This window comes from Excalfactoria chinensis, chromosome 22, assembly GCF_039878825.1.
Source record: "Excalfactoria chinensis isolate bCotChi1 chromosome 22, bCotChi1.hap2, whole genome shotgun sequence".
Taxonomy (NCBI): Eukaryota; Metazoa; Chordata; class Aves; order Galliformes; family Phasianidae; genus Excalfactoria; species Excalfactoria chinensis.
In genome coordinates, this window is record NC_092846.1 from 655600 (window position 1) to 675379 (window position 19780).

At 46.4% G+C, this 19780-nt stretch overlaps 1 protein-coding gene across 8 annotated transcripts in view; it reads right to left on the minus strand.

The window, feature by feature from the left end:
- The window catches only part of PUM1 (pumilio RNA binding family member 1), a 70912-nt gene extending 56106 nt beyond the window's left edge, over window positions 1-14806 (minus strand). For 7 of the 8 annotated variants that reach the window (XM_072355268.1, XM_072355273.1, XM_072355272.1 and 4 more), the window contains exons 1-2: window positions 14691-14806; window positions 11787-12160 (exon numbers count right to left, since the gene is read on the minus strand). In XM_072355268.1, coding sequence (XP_072211369.1) covers window positions 11787-12149 — 363 coding nt within the window. In that variant the 5' untranslated portion in view covers window positions 12150-12160; window positions 14691-14806. The remainder of the gene's footprint in view (window positions 1-11786; window positions 12161-14690) is intronic. The other variant, XM_072355274.1, reaches the window with a different exon arrangement.
- Between the last annotated feature and the right edge of the window lie 4974 nt (window positions 14807-19780).

Here is a 19780-nt window from a genome sequence, read left to right on the forward strand (position 1 = left end):
AAAGGAAAAGAAAAAAAAATGGCTTAAGACACTCACACACCATCAGTGCTGCAAGCAGTCACACCATGCTCACTGATCTGAGACCTGACTCTGGCTTCTGGTATTCCTACCACTATTTCCAGCCCAACAGAGTCATGACTTCGCTATGAGTATGCTTTGTTTCTATTTTAAGACAAGATTCAGTAGACCCCATCCAAGAATATCAGATACAAGGAAAGTCCTCTCCAGTGTGAGTTCTGCTACTATTCTGACAATACTGCTTTGCAAAAGATTAACAGCATGTTGTTAAATTGTACATTTCTGTAACGGGCAAATCCTTGATGCCCGGCCATGAAGAATCTGAGTTTAAAACTAAGTTATCCTCTTTATTATCATCTCCCCAATTCAAAAGCAGTTTCAGTTTTGTCTCAGCTTTGCCACCTCTTGCTGTGATCCTCACACGGCTACAAATCCATGCAGAAAAAAACAGGACTCCACCTTCCAGAAACCACAGCAGCAGCTAACGACCAAGACTTTGCTTTACTGCCAACTCCACCACTGATCCTCCAGCTAATGCACCTCGGCTGCCTCATGTAAGAACAAATTCTGCAGAGCAGTTCCAGCTGAACTCATGGGAAATGTGACAACCCCCAGACATGCCATGCCACAAACTCTGAACAGCAGCAGTCTATTATTTCAGTGAGATATGTGAGGAATAGAAAGGCTAAATAAAGGTTCAGTAGGTGATGTTTGTCACTCTCAGTACTAAGGGAATGTCCCAGCAAACCACAGATGCAGCCACAGTGGCACTGCTCCAGGACTTGCAGCACAGTGGAAAGAGCTAATGCAGAAACACAGGCTGCTTCATGATGCTCCCCCCCAAGCTTCACCAAAACAAACTCCCACAGGTGGATGTCATGCTATGGGAACCTAAAAACAAAGCTGCAACAAAGATACCATAGTTACATTCCTAGCAGAAATCAGAAGAACCTTAAGAGATGTTACTGTTATGCTCTAATCATGTCCCAGCCCCAGCAGCTCTAGGCTGGAGCTGCTCTCACAGCCTAATGATAATGGATTAAAGTATTTTGTATCTGTATGCCCAACTCCCAGGTACTGGATGCCCAAGCTGCATATAACTGCCAATATGAGACCCTCTTCTCAGCCACACTTTTGCCTTCACTAAGCATCTTACTGATCTGCCTGTAATACAGACTTGCTTATTATTCCATTTCCTAAGGCCATACCCCAAATATCCTCTTCCACTTTATAACATCAAGTAGCAACATCACCTTCTTACAGGAGGCGAGCATGACATCCCAAGCTTCCTTTACTTCTATTCAAACAAGAGTAGATAGCTTCTCAAACAACTAAAGTCATGACTGCTTACACCTTTGTGTTCCAAAAGACAGGTTATACTCTGAAATGATATAAATGGCCTCATGCTTCACTGGGATCTATCCCCATTAGCTCTCACTGACCTACAGCAAGCACAGACATGGCAGTGCAGGCACTGGGAACAAGGAGGTCCACTGAAAAAGAACTTATGCACAGATCAGCATTAATGTATACAAGATTTGATTATCATAAAATGTAGTTCACTACTCAACCCTGGTTTTGAAAGAAATCCAGAAGACAGCGCCAAGATAAAGTGGCTGCACAAGGAAGCAGTCCCTATATCATTACATGGCACAATAACCGGGTTCCTTGGAAGAAGAGGCCATCTCAAGAAACACCAGGAATCACAGCAAGAGAACTCAGCTGTCTGTAACCACAACTGCCTCAGAAGCCAGCCAACAAAATTGGCTTCTTGAAAAGCCCTCAGCCTCTTCCAGGCACTCCACCCCAAAGAGCACAACGTAACACTTCACCACTTGCACAGAACAGACCTCTTGACCCTCTAGTGAAGAGGGCTCTCTTTGCTAACACAGAAAACCAGCACACCTGCTTCTGAATCCTGCTTAACAACATGAAGGCCTTCGAGCTGTCTTTCAGAAACACTGTTTCTGAATGAGCTACAAAGCAATCCCATTGCACATGACTGCACCTCACCTTCATGCTGTGCTGCGTACATGTTCGGGGATCACGTAAATCTCACCAAACTTAATGAGTATCTCATTCAAGGCAAGTCATTTCCACGCACACTAATACAAGAATGTGTGTCACTGGAGCACAGTACAGCTCAGAGCCACCCTGCTGGTGCATGTTTTGGTGCCACGTCTGCCTGCAAGCTGTGCCCATGGGCTGCAGCAAAGCCCAAGGCTGCTCTGTTCCACTCTCTCTGAAGCCCCTTAAACAGTTTTCACCTTTGCTCTGAAAAACATGCAATAAAGAGATAGCTGTATTTTTTTTTTACTGATTACTCAGTACTCACTCTAGATTAGACCTTCAATTCCCATTTGCAGCTTCATGAATTAAAAACAAACAACAACAAAAAAAACCCCACACCACTTAAGAGGCTACTCAGAAGCCAAGAGGAACTCAGGCCTTTTGGAGTTTCATTACCTCTGATCCCCACTGCTTGTTTTAGAGAGGACAAGATAAAACAGAACACTTCCTACTCCTACCTACTGCGGATTTCAACACCACAAACCAATTTATCTCTATGTCAATGGTCACTTCCCGAATTCAGCCTCCCACGCAGCAGCAGAGCTTGTTGGCAACTGTGCATCAGACACACCACCACAGATTTCCAGCCCCTCAAACAGCAGCCAGCTGATCCATGTCAGGTAGTCAGTGCACGTAGGACTACCCCCTTCTTTTTTCTCTGCAGCAATGAGGCCCTGTAATGACAGCAACTCAGAAGCAAACATTTCCCCAGTCTCAAACCTACAGACACTTGCCCTGCCACGCCTCAAGTGCTTCTCAGCTGCATCAATGCAACAGAGATTGAGGCAGCAGCATCCCAAGAGCCAGAGGTAATCTGCGCCATGCTACAAACCCAAGCAAAGCACTGAGCCCCTCAGAAACAAACTGTTGGAGGTACAGCTTTTTATTTAAAAAAAGAAAAAAATCAGTGCTAAAAGTCTACAACCCTGGGAACACAGGGAAAGCTGGGGAAGCATCAGCTGCACACCACAGGCCCACAGAAAGACTGCCATAAACATACCTGAAAACTAAGCAACCGATGGGGCACGCTGCACTGCTGGCACTCAGAGCTCCTGTTAAATTTAACCCAGCAAACAACCAGGCCCATGGGGCTAAACGGCACTTGTCAAAAGGAATTCTGCAGTTAAATTAACAGGAACCGCCACCACGAACTGTCCTTACAATTACTAACCAGGGATTTGAAGGGCCTACCAAATTAACAGGACAGCAACAGCGTATTTACCTTTTGGATTTGCAGTACCACCATTTGCATTCCATAAATCTCTTTTTCTGCAGAAGTGAGAGTTACAGGCAAAGCAGCCCAACGGTAATTTTCAGTAAATATCAGTGTCAATAATCACTCTTAATACTGCACCTTATATTCAGCAAACACAGGTGCTGCTGATTCCTAATATGACCTTTACGCACAAATTCAAAAGGTAATAGTGTTCCATATCTCACCATGTGCTGGTAACTCAGGGGATTGGACACTGGTTTTATGTATTAAGGAATCCTCGTTTATATTTAATTTATATTCACCTAGACACATATGCTGCCAAACTATGAGAAGCTCCATTTCACCCTTAATCACAACGAAGGGTCACAGTATTTCTTCTTCATCCTCATACAAGTATCGTTTCGCAATAAGAAGAGGTAGAATTAAACAAATAAATACAGACTGGAACAAGAAACCAAATAAAGTCCTCCGGAGAATAAAATTCCTCTCTGAAAAATACCCAGACTGAAACAAACTCTAAAAGCTTAAGGGAACTTTTTTGTTTATTAATTTTCACATACCATGATCTTAAAAAGGTCAAATACCTGCATTTATTAGCAGTAACAGTGACCAAAGAAGGTTTAAACTATCTATTCCTATTAAGCCAATTATGATAAATTGGGTAACTAGAGCAAACAAGGAGGCTGCTGCTGCAAGCCTCAACTCCAGTTTCTCCACCTCCCCTCTTCCTAAAGCTGTGGCCTCATCTCAAAGGCTTCCTCCTTCTTCCCCAACACTTTCTTAAACCAGGACCTCTCATCCCTCTTCACCCTCCCCATGCATTACAGCATTTCTTCTCTCACTGCTCCATCTCCCCAGCTCTACCTCTGCCCAGGAGGCACAAAACCCTGCACACCAGCTGCTAAACTAGAGGCAGGACGGGCATTGTGAGGGCAGGACTGAGTTATGTTGGGACATGTAAATGGCTGCTTTCAAGATGTCTTTGATCTACTGTAAATTACAGGGTCCACTGCCAGCCAAGCAAACCTAGCACAGGGTATTCCACAGACACCACCATCACAGACCGAGTGAAGATCTCAGAGCTCATCTTCCATCCATGGGAAATGCTCACTCTTTAGCCTTTGCTGAGCAAGTCTGGAGGAAGTCCTCCAAAAACGTTAAGCTCCACACAATGCTAACACTCCAACCTCCCTGTCCTACCACTGTTTGTTTTGCTTTTCTGCTCCTGCAGAGTAATGCAGGAAATCACGTTACTATTACATTATCAGCAGAGATTTAAATGTTATCATTTCTCAGCTCCTAAGACCAATAGCACCTGTTTGTTTCTCTAAGAAGAAATGGGACTCCAAGCTCTCACTGTCCACACACTGCAGGTGCTCATGTAAAGCACCTCAAGAGCGTGACTACTTGTGACTACTTCCTGGATATTCATTTAATTAACACACTTGTCTGAATAGGCAAATGTCTTGCAAAGTTTCCATTCATTAAGCCTTCAGATTCTCAGTCTTGCTCAATTTATAACGGGGGGGGGGGGGGGGGGAAAAACAACACACCTTTATTTTCTGACAAAACATCCCTCAAAACAAACCAAACATCACTTCAAGAGCTTCAAGATGAAGGCGGTAAGGACAAGAAACAAAAACATTCTGGCTGCTGAGACCGCATCGTTCTCAGAAAGGAGAAAGGGAAAGAAAAAGAAAGGCAGCTTCAACAGCCTGAGTGCTGCGTAGCACTGATTTATATAGTTACAAGTTGCTGCAGCCTTTTAAAGTAACTACCACTAAGGGTTTACAAATTTCAGATGGAAATAAACACCTCACTCAGCTGTGGGAGTCTGTGTGTGTGTTCTCTGGTTTGAACAGCTCACATAGCATGTTATTTAAAAGAATAAATCTGCTCTGCATGCATGAACACTATATATAGTACCTGGGGGGGAACTATTTACCAGCTGACAATAAGAAAAGCACCACACACTTTCAACAACAGGCTTTCCACTAACAACCAGATCCAGGGTTCAAATATGTTGTTCCATGGACTGATTACAGCACTATTTTTAGTTCTCTCCCGTAACAATAGGCAGTAAAGAAAGAATGTGAAGTCACAAGTATTAGGTGGGATTAGGTGGTTTAACTACTATTTTTGTAGTAAAGGATTCGTCGTTAGAACTGCTACTACTGTTAGCATTGGAAGCAAAAAGCCATTGAAATTACAGATTGGCTAATGCTTCACATGGCACGTAGCCAAGATGATTAATGATTCAAGGTACAGAAATACATGCAAGAAAGGCAGCCTTTCAGCATGGCGCAGCTTAGTTCGCTAATTATGTTTTTCCTCAGATTTTATTCACCAAGGGAAGCACTTCATTAATATGGAATTTAGGTTAACCTGCAATGCCTTGGGTACATGCTGTTGGGGCACAAGTTTTCAAAGTGCTGGATTACAGAAGCAGCCTTAATTCTGCCCCTCAGGAGCTGGTAACACTTGGGGAAGTCAACCCCTGCCTCCCAGTACACTCTCGGACCAGTGGCAATGCACAAGCACCCTGGGCTCCACAAATAACTGACATGAGTGATCTCTTCCTTTCACTCTCACCTCTACTATGACCTTTCCAGGCTTAAGTTCAGAGGGGGAAAGGTGTACACAAGGGACCCAGCAATGCCTCAGTTCAGGGGCAAGCTCAGCACTGCCATCAGGAACAGACGCAAATGGCTCTTTGCCACACAGAATACTTGCAGCAAGGTGACAGACTAGTTCTGGGGTTTAAAATCAACCAAGTTCTAACCCAGTACAGCATCGAGGCAGTACAACATACGTAGCACAGCCAGATGCTCCCAATAAAAACAACTGCTCTAGAACAAGAGTTACCCCTAACAAAGGAAGAGGAGTAATGCATATCTTAGAGCAGATCACTTGACAAGAGGAATGCAGGATCACATGATATCTGCAAACAAAGCAAAGTTTGTTCTTTACAGACCTGTAAGATCATCATTCAGAGAAGACAGCTTTAAAACTGTCAGAAGCATCACCACACTCAATGCTCTGGAACAGCTTTGTTAAGATTTCCAATCAACAGTCAATCTGAATCACCTAAGTTTACAAGTAAGACACAGTTGTGGGTAGGTTATATGACTCTTTCCTTCTGTAAAGCCTCTCTTTAGTAAAAAGCACTCATTTACAGAAATACCAAGTGCTTCACAACCTGTTGTGCAAAAGGCCAGGCAGGCCACGCAAACTCAAACCACAAGAGTGCTGGTAAGTGGAAACCAGAAGGGAGAAGACAACGAGTAGAAGCTTGTCATGGTTTCAAAGCCGTACTCTGATAAAGCTCTATTCAAAGCATACTTGGGCACAATACCTTAATTGAAATACCTGAAGTCTTACTGAAGCATTGAAACTCGCAAATTCAGTAGTGCAGAAGGGTTTTGTAGACTATGAAGCTGACATACCACTGAGACATCCCAAAGCAAGAGCACTTCAGCTACAGCCACACACCTTGCAACTGACTGCTAGGAACAGCAAGACCTGTTGGAATTTGTTCCCTCTGAATCTCATGTGACTTCCCTAAGATTTCAGGTTGCCTCCCTCTCTCATCCATACAAAGGATTTCTAAACAGCTCATTTTAAACACCCAACTTGGCCATCTATTCACTCCCCTTCTAGGGGGTGAAGTTTCCAAAAGGAAGTGTGTAAAGCAGAAAACTAAGTTAAACATCCTAAACCCTCTCAGGACATCACTCTCTTCTTTATTACAGGGAAATTCAAGTGAAACAAATCACATAAACCAGACACCGCATTTCAGCAGGGTGTTATGTTCTAAATTACCTGGGTATCAAAGCAGCACAGTCACTTCAGTGTTGATGCAAGAGATGGCATAACTAGTTCACTGCCATACATGGAAGTACCCCTGAAAGTCTAAAAGCTTTAATGACACATACATGAGAAAATGTTTCTATCATACATTATATTACATGCTGTATGCGATTTACAACTTCCCCCATGCCTTCATCTAATTAGCCAGATTATCTAGACCACAATGGTTATTTCCATAGGCAGAGGTAGACATCTCTCTCCAGAAGGGTTAAAAATCACTTAAAATGGGGTTTCACTTGGGATACATTGCTACAACTTCCTCAGTTTTCAGGATCATTTTAGAGAACCCTGTAATGACCTCAAGGCAACTCAAGGTAATGGTGCCAGCCAACAGACTCCAGTGTTGAACGATGTCAAATCGTGCCCCAGCACCACACACCAGCTAGGGCAGCTGCCCATGGAATCACCTTCTGTCTCCACTTGAATGCCACTTCTCAGTTAAAAAGTCACAGTAATGTTGCTAAAGGGCAAAACTGAGTATAAAAACCAATTCCAGCCCCACTGCTTGCCCTCACTATTCTTCACCAACTATATGTGAAAAATTCCACATATTCAAGAAAACCATTCCTGCAGTTCTATTGTCTCAAGTTATTACTTTAGCATGCTCTCAAAGAAAGTAAATCCCTCAAATCATTTGTTTCCACTAAGCAACTCCCATATTATTCTAACTGCAATTCAAACAGTATAACCATTTACTGCAATTCACAAGAGACCACCACCAGACAAACTCTGCTCCGGTTCAAGAACATCCATGCACACAAGCCCCAAGAGACCCCATCCAAGAAAACCCACCCAATTTTTCTAGAAGCCCACCCAGTATTGTTAACTGCTCCCAGAAGAGTATCTCAACTGTCTTGTATTTCCCCTGGGAGCAGTAGGTGGCTGTTTGGATTTGTAATGAGAGATACAACCTTACACAGGCAAGTCAAACCCAATCTAGATCTTCAGTCATCAGGAATCAACTTCTACCTCTTCACTCACCTACGTGAAGTTCAGATCTGCATCTGCAGACACACAGCATAAGAACACCCTAGTGCAGATAGCTTAGCAGCTGCTCGAGCAGCCTCAAGATCAGTAACACACTGAAGATGAGCTACTGCTAAAACCCGTTGGTCTGTATCTTAGTATTACTGATGGACACTGACACTCAACCTTATCTTGCTTCTTTTTGCAGATAGTGTGCGTCTGCAGTCAAGACCTGTCTGACAGAAGGGTCCTCCATGTGAAGTGTTGGACGGTGAGATAGTGAGATAGATGTTTGTAGCTCACAGGCAGACAGAAGTTTGTTCAGAAATTCAAATCTAAGAAAAAAGTCAAATTTCAACATTACCTCTTTGTTCTCACAGAGGCTGGAGGATTCATAATGAATACTATCTGGATAGAGGGAATATCTTTCATACCTTAACATGCAAAATGACAGTAAGATCTTCCACTGCTTAACTCCATATTGCTATATAACTTCCCCTCCTGCCTCCCTTCTTATGGAGGATAAGGGAGAAATGCAAAGGGAAGAGAATTTCTGTTAGTTACAACATGAAGAACAGCTGGCATCTTCCTCCTGCTCACAACAAGAGGACACAATCTACATCCTCAGCAGAAGAAAAATGTTTTGTTTTTTCCCTTGTTAAAGCCATTCACACCTCAATTCTCAGAGCTGCCGGTAAAAGGATAAACAAAAGAGAGCGAAGCAGACAGCACAATAAAAACCGAAAAGCAAAGACTGCATAAATAAATTCTGACTCTATCACTCTCAACTGCTTACTAACACACAACAAAATACCATCACTGCTGAAATCACTGCAATATTAACACCAACAGACAGGGACAGAAGCCTGTCTACATACAGAACAAAAAAGAAATTGTGATTCAACAAATAAGAAAATCCCTCTACTCTTAATTACTACCTCCTATACTTTAGGCAAGCGTTAACCTATATCATCCTATAGTTAATTTTCTGACTTTCCATTATCATTTAACTACTGTCAGGGTTGAAAGTTTAAAACCAAGTATCCGGCAATACAAGCACATTACAACAAACCAAATCACCAGCTAACAGACATCCAGAAGGATGCCCCATCTCTGCACCTCTCACCACTTCCTTCCACTGCTTGAGCACTCACGGGACAAATTCAATTCTACCCTGGTTAATCCCTGATAGAATTAAACTATTTTGTATGCATGAGACTAGTTTTTGTTCCAAGGAATTGGTAATTTATGAAACAGATACAGGGATGGCCAGAATGTGAAGAGGAACAGCAGTATTAGGATTACATATTTCCTGCACTATTTCCCCATGAGTAAAAACCCAAGGCAAAGAGAGAACCATAGGGAAAAAAGGCACTCAGGGAAGACTGAAGCAAAAACATACAGTTAAAGAGCCCCATCACTGTAGTATACAGACACCAGAAAATCAAAAAGTTGACAGCTCCACCTCAGAGCAGACTTCAAAGAAATTAAATATAAAGACTGGATAAATGCAAAACACCAGGACTGAATGACAGGAACACTGCAGCTGATGTGAAAACCACCTGGAAAAAGAACAGATTTCATCCTAACTACAGTACAGAGGGTATTTCTAAGGTACCAGGTCCCAGAACACACGTGAAAAAATCATACACATTCACACTAGTTGGAAGTTCACCTTGCAGGTACATCTCAACCATAACCCCGTCCTGAGGAGTGAAGATGTGACCCTGCACATAGAGGGGGGGTTGAAACTAGATGATCATTATGGTCCTTTACAATCCAGGTCATTCTATGATTCTGTGTTCTGCCTTCAAAGATCATGCACACTGTTTTTTAAGTTCCTTCAACTAGTAAAAACTAACTAGTTTTCTCAACTAAGTGCTGGAAGTCACATCACTTCATTCAAGAACTTTCTGAAGAAAATCAAACTGCAGAAAAGCACCTGCTGACATCAGGCCACATCCCTGCAACAGGTGGGGTTCTCTGACATTAAGTCTTCAGGCTATTAAAGAGCGCAGTAAGGAAAGTTCCAACCCGTGTCATTTTTAATACCTGCAGGTCCACCCCCTCCACCTCCAAAGAGTCTTGTTGGTTTTGCTTTTAGTGCTTTACAGAGACAGAAAGATAAAAACATGAGCTGAAAGAAAACAGAATTAACAATGTGTTTTATGACACATCTTTTGACTTATAAAACCATCTCTACTCAAATATGCAAACAACAGCATTCCCTGTCTAAGCATCTCCACAACAGGCCAATCACATGGTAACTTGTATTTAAAAACTTAAAAGTTAAAGCCACTGGGTAAGAAATGATTGCTTACTGCTTCTTATACTGATTCAAGTGCATTAAAATCTCTTCCATCTGTGTCTCTTGAGGCAAGTCACTAACCGTATTCAGTGACTCAAAGCTTAGACAGTTAACATAGAAACGAGATGTAGTTCTGCACAGTTATCCCTAAATATTATGCTCCACAGAAGGGAGTAACTCCAATATTGTTCTAGCAGCTTATTTCATATGGCAGTACTTAATATGATTTTTCATACAAAACAAATTAACAGGGCACTTGGCTTTTCTTTTTTATTGACGCACACACTGACTTCAGTGAGGTTGCAAAATTCACTGCAACGTTTGCTTTCAAAGGGCTCGGATGACAAACATCCCCTGGGGAGGCACAGCACAGGAACAAGGGCCTGATCACTTTTATTTTAGAAATTAGAGGCAGGAGATATTAATAAAGGTTGCAAAAGATTTGTGTCTGCTGCTCTGAATAGACTTGTGGGAATCATGCATTTTAACAATATGCCCACACCTAAGCTGTGTTTCCTATGCTAAGGGAGGCTTGGGAGTAGATCTCCTTAGCTCACTACTGTACTTGATGAGTTACTTACAGGTCACAGTCAGTAAGCTACAGTGAGTCATACACCCATTTCAGTCGCAGCACATCTGACAATGCAATGACTGAAAAGCCTTCTAGTAAACACTACTACTAAGGTATGTTTTGGCCTACTACCCCTTCAGAATCTTCCAGTCACTGGAAGGTGTCAGCTGCATTTGTAAAAGTACTGTCGTTCCTCATGTTCTTAATGATGTTCCCTTCTCAGACCAGCTAAGCATATTAATAGCCCTTTTCCCATCCAAATATTCAAGAAGAAACAACAACAAGCCCCAGAACAAATAAGCAAGAAATTCAGGCAAGCACACATCACACGCAACTTCCCTAACTGTGTTTTTCAGTATTGGGAATGGTAAAAGCTCAACCTACATGCATTGGCAGTTTTGTAACACCATTACATAAGAATTATTTAACTACAGCAACAGATTTGAAAAAGCAGCAGCAGCCACCACTAAACTGGTTCACACATAGACACACAGAGAGGGAAAACAAAATAATCAATAAAGGGAACGATAACTTCTGCAATCACACATTTGACTGTCAGAGCGCACTGGGATTTCAACACCCCTGAGAACCAAAACATTTCAGTTTATAGCTAGCAAGGCACTGCTATCCTGAAAAGAGAAAACAAGCAGGACTGCTGGCATTCCAACCATTACAAACAAAACATCTTAAGCTTTAAACAGTGTCATTAAAAGCATCTATCACAAGCCCGACACGCTCATGTGTTCAGTTTGGAAACATTTCTTTACCTGATGTTCTGCATGAATGTTATCCCCAGTAGGCCAGCGATGTTTGCTGTTATTATAGCCGCCTCCACCACTTCCTCCTCCCCCAAGCTGCTCACCATGCTGCCTCTGAAAGAAGTAATCCACCATGGCGTCGTCCTGGGAGCGGCCTGCAACTCCTATGGATCCAGGAACAGGACTGGAGTGCGTCCCTGCTGCAAGAGCCTGGTTTGCAGCTGGCTGTGGCTGAGCCTGGGACCCTGTTCCAGATGTCAATACAACAGGCATGTTGGGATTAGCTGTATCTTGAGCGTGCTGTTTCAGGTGGGGGCTGAACGAGTCCTGCCAGAGCACTGCTTTTCTCTTCAACACACACGCAACGCTCATTCCACCAACACCTACGGGGTGAGGGCAAGGAGGCAAGACAGAGAAAAAGGGAGAAGGAAAAGGGAAGGTTAAATCCTTCAAGCTTCAGCTCTGTGCATTCACTAACACACCCCTCTGACGTGGGAAACATCACGATGCCAAGGCCAACACATCCTAACGGTCATTTGCTCTGTTAACTTCACAACACCACAGAGAAATGCACGCTGGCCTCAAATCCCACGTTTTGTGCTGCTGAGCATTATCAGTGTGTGTGAGACTCATACAGGGCACCCCTTACACTGAAAGCAGAACGTCCATTTATGAAACAGACAAAACAACCCAAGCGCTGCCACAGAAAACCACCAGAAAAACAATCCCCCAAAGAACACAGAGCAACGCAGACTCTACCATTAGTGCCTGCCGTGCTTGTTTACACCTCCCAGATCACAAGGCAGATCTTCCATCAGCAAACAAATGTTGTGCACTCACACAAAACATCAAAGCTCCCAATGCAAGCTGAAAACCTTGGATTTCTGCTTAACCAGGTCGCAAACACATCGTGCACCGTCCTGCTAACTCCAAAGTTTGAGCTGTATGCAGCTCATTGGTAGCTGCACTGCCAGAGGAATCCACACCTTCTGGGGCTCTGGGCAAACGTGAGGCGAGACCCAGTGAAAGCACTCTGAGTTTCTACAGCAGCAGCTCCCAAAAGCTTCCTTTTTCATCTAACACAGACGAGGCAGCGCTTAAACAAGCGAGAAAACTTGGCAAAGGAGACATTTTGAAAGGGAGCAAAGGGGAAAGGAGCATTGTGGGTAGTTCAAGTTTAGTTCCAAGATGTGTTTTTATAGAAATGCCGCGTTAAATGTAGCGGACAGCTGAATACTGTCATTCAAAGCACACAGAGCATCAGAAATATGTTAAGTCACCTACACAACACACATTCATTAGCTACCAGCAGCTGCAAGGCTCTGCTGCAAGCAGTCTAGTGGCTGCTAGGACCCAGCTAACTCCCAAACTCTTTCTAAAAACATGCAATAAACCTTTCCTGTGTAAACCCTTGCAAAGAGTCACACGTTTACAAACAAAGGCAGAAGAGGCAGGAGATTCAGGCAGAGCACTGCCACAAAGCACTCCAAGCAGACAGCTTTCCATTCCCCCAGACCAAAATACAGCATGTAAATAAGGCACTCTTGTGTTATCATTAGCAGCAAAATAGTTTAGATTAGGAGGCTTTGAGCAGCCAGCTGAACTTCAGAGGCATCACTGAGCACGAGAAGCAATGTCTCTCAGTGAAACACAGCACAGTTCTGCCTTTCCTATAGATAAATCCACTCTAAAAACGACAGGCAGCATTAAAACACGGAGGTGGTGGCAGACGAACACCTCAACAAGTTAAAGGGAGAGCTGGACAGGAGTTCTGTGCTGGTGGTTTGGGTGGTTTGGAAGGCTGGACTGGAAATTCAAGCTCTCATTGTTTGAGGGCTGCATGGCCTATCAGAAGTTTTAAGGTGAAAGAGTGTAAAACCTGCAGGAAGTGGGGAGAAAATGATAACCAACCCCATTGCTTCAAACAGCATTAAAGCAACGGTGGTTAAATGCCACCCTTCGCCCCACCGCCCTCACTCTTCATAAAGGAAATTCCTTACTCATGATCTGCGTTAAGGAAATCTCTGCTCTGACCAAAGTTATCAAACACAAAACAAACAAACGAAAAACAAAGGAGTGGGGGAAAGAAAAAAGAAATCGAATCAAATCAAACGAACCAAAAGACCAACAAGTATCGCACAGGTTGGGGGGCAAAAAGAAGCCATAAGAAAAGCGGCATTCTTCTCTAACAGTCACCGAGTGTGTAATTAAAAATGGCCAAACGGCACTGATGGAAAGAAAGAAAAACAAGGAGAGGGTAAAAAAAAAAACACAACACAAAAACACCCAGAAAGCAACAAAAAATAAAACAACACACACACACAAACAAGGCCACAGAGCACATCCAAAGTACCGACCGCATTGTGCCTCCGCCGGGTTACAGGCCCTGTGCCCCCCCTTCTGTCAGGGACCCCCCCCCGGTCCCCACAGCGGCCCCCCCCCCCCGCTCCGCCGCGCCCACCCCAACACGGGCCTGACCCCCCCCGGCCCTCCGCGGGCAACAAAGCGGGGCCGGGCCCTCCCCGCCGGGCCTGCTCGGGGCTCCCGGGAGGGGCCGTGTTCGGGGGGGGCCCCACCGCCACCGTGAGGGAGCGCGGCCCAGGGGGTACCGCCACGGGGCCGCCCCGCCCCCCCCGCGCTGAACAATACCGCCGCCGTTTCCCCGCGGCCGGATGGGGAACGGAACGGCGGTGCGAAGGACGGGAAGGGCCCGCCGAGCCCCCGCCGGGTAACAATGGGGCCGACACACGGCCGGGCGCCGAGTGGGAGAGCCGGGCGCAGCGCCCCGCCGCCGCCGCTCGCTTCGGGCCGCCCTGCCGCCGCTCCGCCCGCTCCCTCCGCCAATATCGCCCCACCGGAGGCTCCGCAGGGGTGCGCGGCGCGGCGGGGGCCCGATCCGGTGCCGATACTCACAGGCGGAGCGGTAGGATGAAGCTGGATCTCGGCCCCCCCCAGGCCGCTCGCCGCCTGCCTCTCCCCCTGCCTTTCACTCCGACAACATGGCGGCCCACTGGGGACGGGCGGCGCGCTGCATGCCGGGAAGGCGAGGCGGCCCGGCCGAGGGCGGCCCGGCCGCGGCCCAGGGTAGGCCGCGCGCGGCTTGGGGGCGGCTCGGCGCCGTTGTTGGTGTTCCCCGAGCCGGGCTTTCACCGCTCGCTGCTCCCCATTCCCGTCTTCACCGTTTCTCCTCACAGACGTGAACACGCTGCTCCACACCTCACTGCCGCCATCTGACTGCAGGTGTGCTCAAACCGGTGTCCTGACAGCGATGGGCTGCACGCAGAGCACTTCCAGCTCACATATGGACATCTGTGTGCATTTTAATGGCATGTAACATCCCAGACTCCTGCGCAGAAGCCCTACAGTGCAATGATGGACCCTTCCATGGGATATGGGATTCCCACCCTAAAACACAACTGGTGACAGCAATGAGCAGAGTCTTAGTGAGATTAATGTGTGAATTGCTCGAGTGTTTTCCAGTTAAACCCGGCAGGGCTGAGTGGGGGATCTGCCAGGTTATCACATAGCTGAGGTCACAACATTCACTGTCCCTTTTCCGACGTATCTGGTGGCCTTCGGAGGAGTTGGATGTGTGATAGAACCATAGAAAAACAAGGTTGAAAAAGACCTCTGAGATCACCCAGTCCAACCCACCTCCACCACGTCCACTGACCACATCCCTCAGTGCCACATCTCTATGGTTCTGGAACACCTCCAGGGCTGGTGACCCCACTGGTCCCTGGGCAGCACGTGCCAATGCATCACCACTCTTATTGAGAATAAATTTTCCCTTATATCTAACCTGAACCCAACATCAGAGCTCAGTGTTTGTTAATGGCACTGCCAGGCCCCCAAGCTCTTCATTTGAACACTGACAGCCCTAAGAAGGACCCCACGGCATCTACACCCACAGCACGATCACACTGTATTAGTGTGGCTGCTTTTGCTGTGAGTGCCATTCAGTGCTGGGAAAACCCATGCAGATGCGAGCTGCAGTGCATGAAGCAGAGCAGCGAGTGCATTGGTAGGTGCTGTTTCCTGCCCCGCACACCAAAAGCTGGGCTCTAACAGCCCTGTACACCTTTTGGATGTTTTCCCTTTGTTCCCTTTCCTCCCCTTCTCCAAAGCACAAACTACTCACCCCAGTATGCATCGCTCTGCTCCAGCCACGCTTGCACTCTGGGCATTCAAACAAAGCGCTGCACTCTGGGATTAGAAGTTCCTGAGAGAACACGTCCATGTTAAAGGGGCAGCTCATTGAAACCTCGCAGAGTAACTTCCAAACACCCTCCCCAGAGCCTGGGGATCCTCCTGCCATCATAAATTCAGTGCAGCTTTGCTGGGCTCAGCCCCACTCAACAACAGAAGCACGCTGCTCGTGCAGGCATGTAGCAAGCAACACAAATCTCTGCTGCACAAAGCCCTAAGGGCTGCTACCAGCATGGATCTCGCACAACAAGCAGCTCCTGTTAGCTAGACTGGGCTGCCCCAGGCTCTCCAAACCCTTCACCAGAATAGGAACATCAGCAGGTTTTTCCGGAAAATGATCCTAATGAAGATGCAGCTAATTGTGCCAAGCAGCACTGCCCTGCTACAGGTGGGGTCAGCCCATCTGCAGCACGGCGTGCAGTGATCCTCTCTATCAGATCTTCAGCTCCCAGCTGGTAGAGCACCAAACCCAACTCTGTGCACAGTGCAGCACCCCCAAAACGACACCAACTTGTGCATAGCAGAGCGCTGTGGGAAACACTGATAGCAAAACCATGTCAACCTGACATGGCAACCAATCATGCTGTAATGAGAAGGGGAGGGATGGAGTCCTGTGGATGAAGTATTAGTGGTTGAAACCCAGGGACATGGTACATAGGGACATGCACTATCTCACTCCCACTCATCCCAGCCTTCCTCCTTTTCTCTCTTAACACTATAATCACTGGAAGGTTTCCTAAATTCACTGGGGATTGGCCCAGGTCCTCCAACAGTGAGACATGGAGGATCACCCCGACTCCTCCTGCCCCTGTACAGTTAGAATTGTTTTTGTTGTCCATGGTGGGAGATGGGAAGGTCCCATCCTTCATTGTTTCACTGTTACTCTCCACCTGACCTGGCTCTGTGGCCCAATCTCACTGCATCAGCTGGTCTGAGAAGGGAAAGTGGCATCATTCAGGAGGAGTATGATGCCATCCTGACCTCTGAATCACTCCTGGAGTTGCCTTTCTCCCTCCTTAGACTGCAGAATGGCATCCACAGGCAGGTGTGGCCATGTGCAGCCTTGGGGACATGGAGGAAGGGCCAATGAGCACTTTCACTTCAAAGACAAACATGCAATTTTATTTGTTTTTTTCTGAAATTAAAAGACAAATTGGAAGAAAGGGGCATTTCCTCGTGGTGCAGAGTAGGGCAGTAATATTTAGTTGGCCACAAAAATACATAAATAAATAAATAAAATCCACTGATTTTTTTCTAAACCAAGCCAAAACACACAGACTTGACAAAAAAGAGTTCTGAACTAGATTACTTTTGAGATGACAACACGTTGGGAGGAAGCGTTTTGATCCACCTGAGGGTAGGAAGACCCTATGGAGGGATCTGGATAAGCTGGGTCAATAGGCTGAGGCCAAATGTATGATGCCCAACAAGACAAACTCTGGGTCTGGAACTTTGATCACAACAGCCCCATACAGTGATAACAGAGGTATCTCTCCCAGCTTGCAGCACATCCCCAAACACTTCATCTTCAAGAAACAGCCTTCCAAGTTCCTGGAAACACCACTGCACATCCCATCCTGCACACACATACACACACACACATGCTGGGTGTGTGAGTCAACGTTTTTCAGGCTGGACCTGTCATTATTAGTCCTAGGTGGGAAATACCATGTTGGTTCTGCAGCATCTTTCCACCATCAGATAAAGCTTCGTTTTCATCTTCTCGCCTACAGGTTTCCATGTTCTTGCTGAGAAACAGCACAATCTTTTCAGGAGGCAGCAGCCAAGCGAACAAAGCAGTTGGTGAAGTTTTGTTGTTGCTGGCCAACTGTCGGGTCAGTAAGTTTCATCTTGGATGAAGAATCACTTTTTCTTCCCCTTCCATGAGGGACACAGCACCTCGTCCCCATTTCTAATCATTAGAGTTCTGAAGCACGCAGCTGATGAAGCTTTCCAGATTGTTTGTTATCATTAACTACATCAACTCTGGATTTTTTTTGACAGGCAATTACATGACTAAGCCCTTTGGAAGCTCAGCCTGAATTCAACAAGTCCCAGAGCCTGATTGTGCTCCCAGGGAGCAACTCCCCCTATCACTCCACATTTGCCATTTGCATTTCAGCAGCTCTCTCCAGGTGCTGGAGGATGATTCCACCTCTGGGATGTCACCAGAGAGGATGACAAGATGCTGTTGACCACCCTCCCCATGGTGCAGCTATCTGCATTTTGTTTCCCATTGGAGGCAAAAGAATAAAGGGAAAATTGGGCCATTTAGAGCATCATTCCAGCTGCAGCCTTGCATGCTCACATTTAGGAAATACTAGAATTAAATTTGCCTGCACAACTTTAGTTCAACCCCCTTGGGCTCACGCTTTGTGATCCAGCCTTTAATTACAGGTTTGCAGATGAGGTTTTTCCCACGGCACCTGTGGCCCAGTTAGTGACCAAGCTGGCTCTGCAGGGAGGGGACACATCCCTGGGACCCCTGAGTTCCTGCCTTCGGAGACCAGAGGGAGAGAAAGGGAGCTGATACTCAAAATGCTTGCATGCTTGTTTAGCCTTGTGCAACTTGAGCAGCTGAGCTAAAGTTCAAGGTTCTGGAGGGCTTGATTGTGAAGCTATGAGGATGGAGCTGGATGTGGTGAGTGTGCAGAGGTCCAGTACCTGTAGGGCTGGGGCAGATAGAGGCTCCCTGATGCACCTCCAAAGCCTGCTGCACCACCAAACCCCACTGCAGCCCTAAATCCTACCACTGATCCAAACAGCACTTCAGCTCCAAATCCCAGTGCATCTCTAAACCCCACTGCAGTTCCAAATTCTAGTGCAGATCTGAACCCCAGCCTATATAGCAATCTCCCCTTAGATCCCCTTACTACCTTCTTAGTGTATGGGGACTGGCTGCCTCTTCCCTTTTCTCCTCTTACACACACAGAGCCCTTTTGCACATCACCCCTCCACCCATGCATACCTTTGATTTGGGCATCCATACATGCCTGGGTGCTGTGTGGAGGCTGCTTTTATTCTGCCTTCCTGCATGCAGATGGGAACTGAGCAGATCTTGCATCTCTGCCCACCACCTGCAAGCTTGCAGGATTGGCACCGTCCTTGCCAGCAGAGAAATCCTTGCCAATGGTGAGGAGGGGATGCACCTGGAGGTACCAGCTGGGACCTCACCAATGCACAGCCCTTGCCATGTGCAGTTGGCCTGCTCATGTCTCCTGGAGGCAATGCACAGGCATTATGGCTGGAGCAAGGGGAGCAGCTCCCTCCATGATTTGGATCTGCATAATATGTCTTTGTTGCAGGCCAGCAGGACAGGGAGTGAGGGTAGCAGGACCATAGGGATCAGGATGAGCTCCACAGCATGTATGGAGAAAGCATCAGAGACAATGAAACCACGGGAAGAGCCAGCACCATGTGCTGGGCACAGCTGCTCCCCAGCATGGAGCAAGAGATACCGGTGCCAGGAACAACACTGGGAATCCCATGGCAACAGGGCAGGGAGACAAATTCAGAGAATGGCAGAACGTGGCTGGCATCACACTGCTTTTGGGTACAAGATGGAGCCTTTCCTGCCCGGCCGGCACCTGCACAGATCCCACCTTCCCCTGCACCCACTGCGTCTGTGGGTTCAAGAGCACCCCATGGGGAATGAGGATATGGGGTGAAACCACCTGTACCATGGCAGGGATCGTCCACAATGATGCAATGCCAGGAGCGGATGTCCCTTGGAGACAGCATGAGGTGCCACCCCAGCCCTGAGAAGGGAGAAAAAGGTGCCCCAGGCTGTGTCT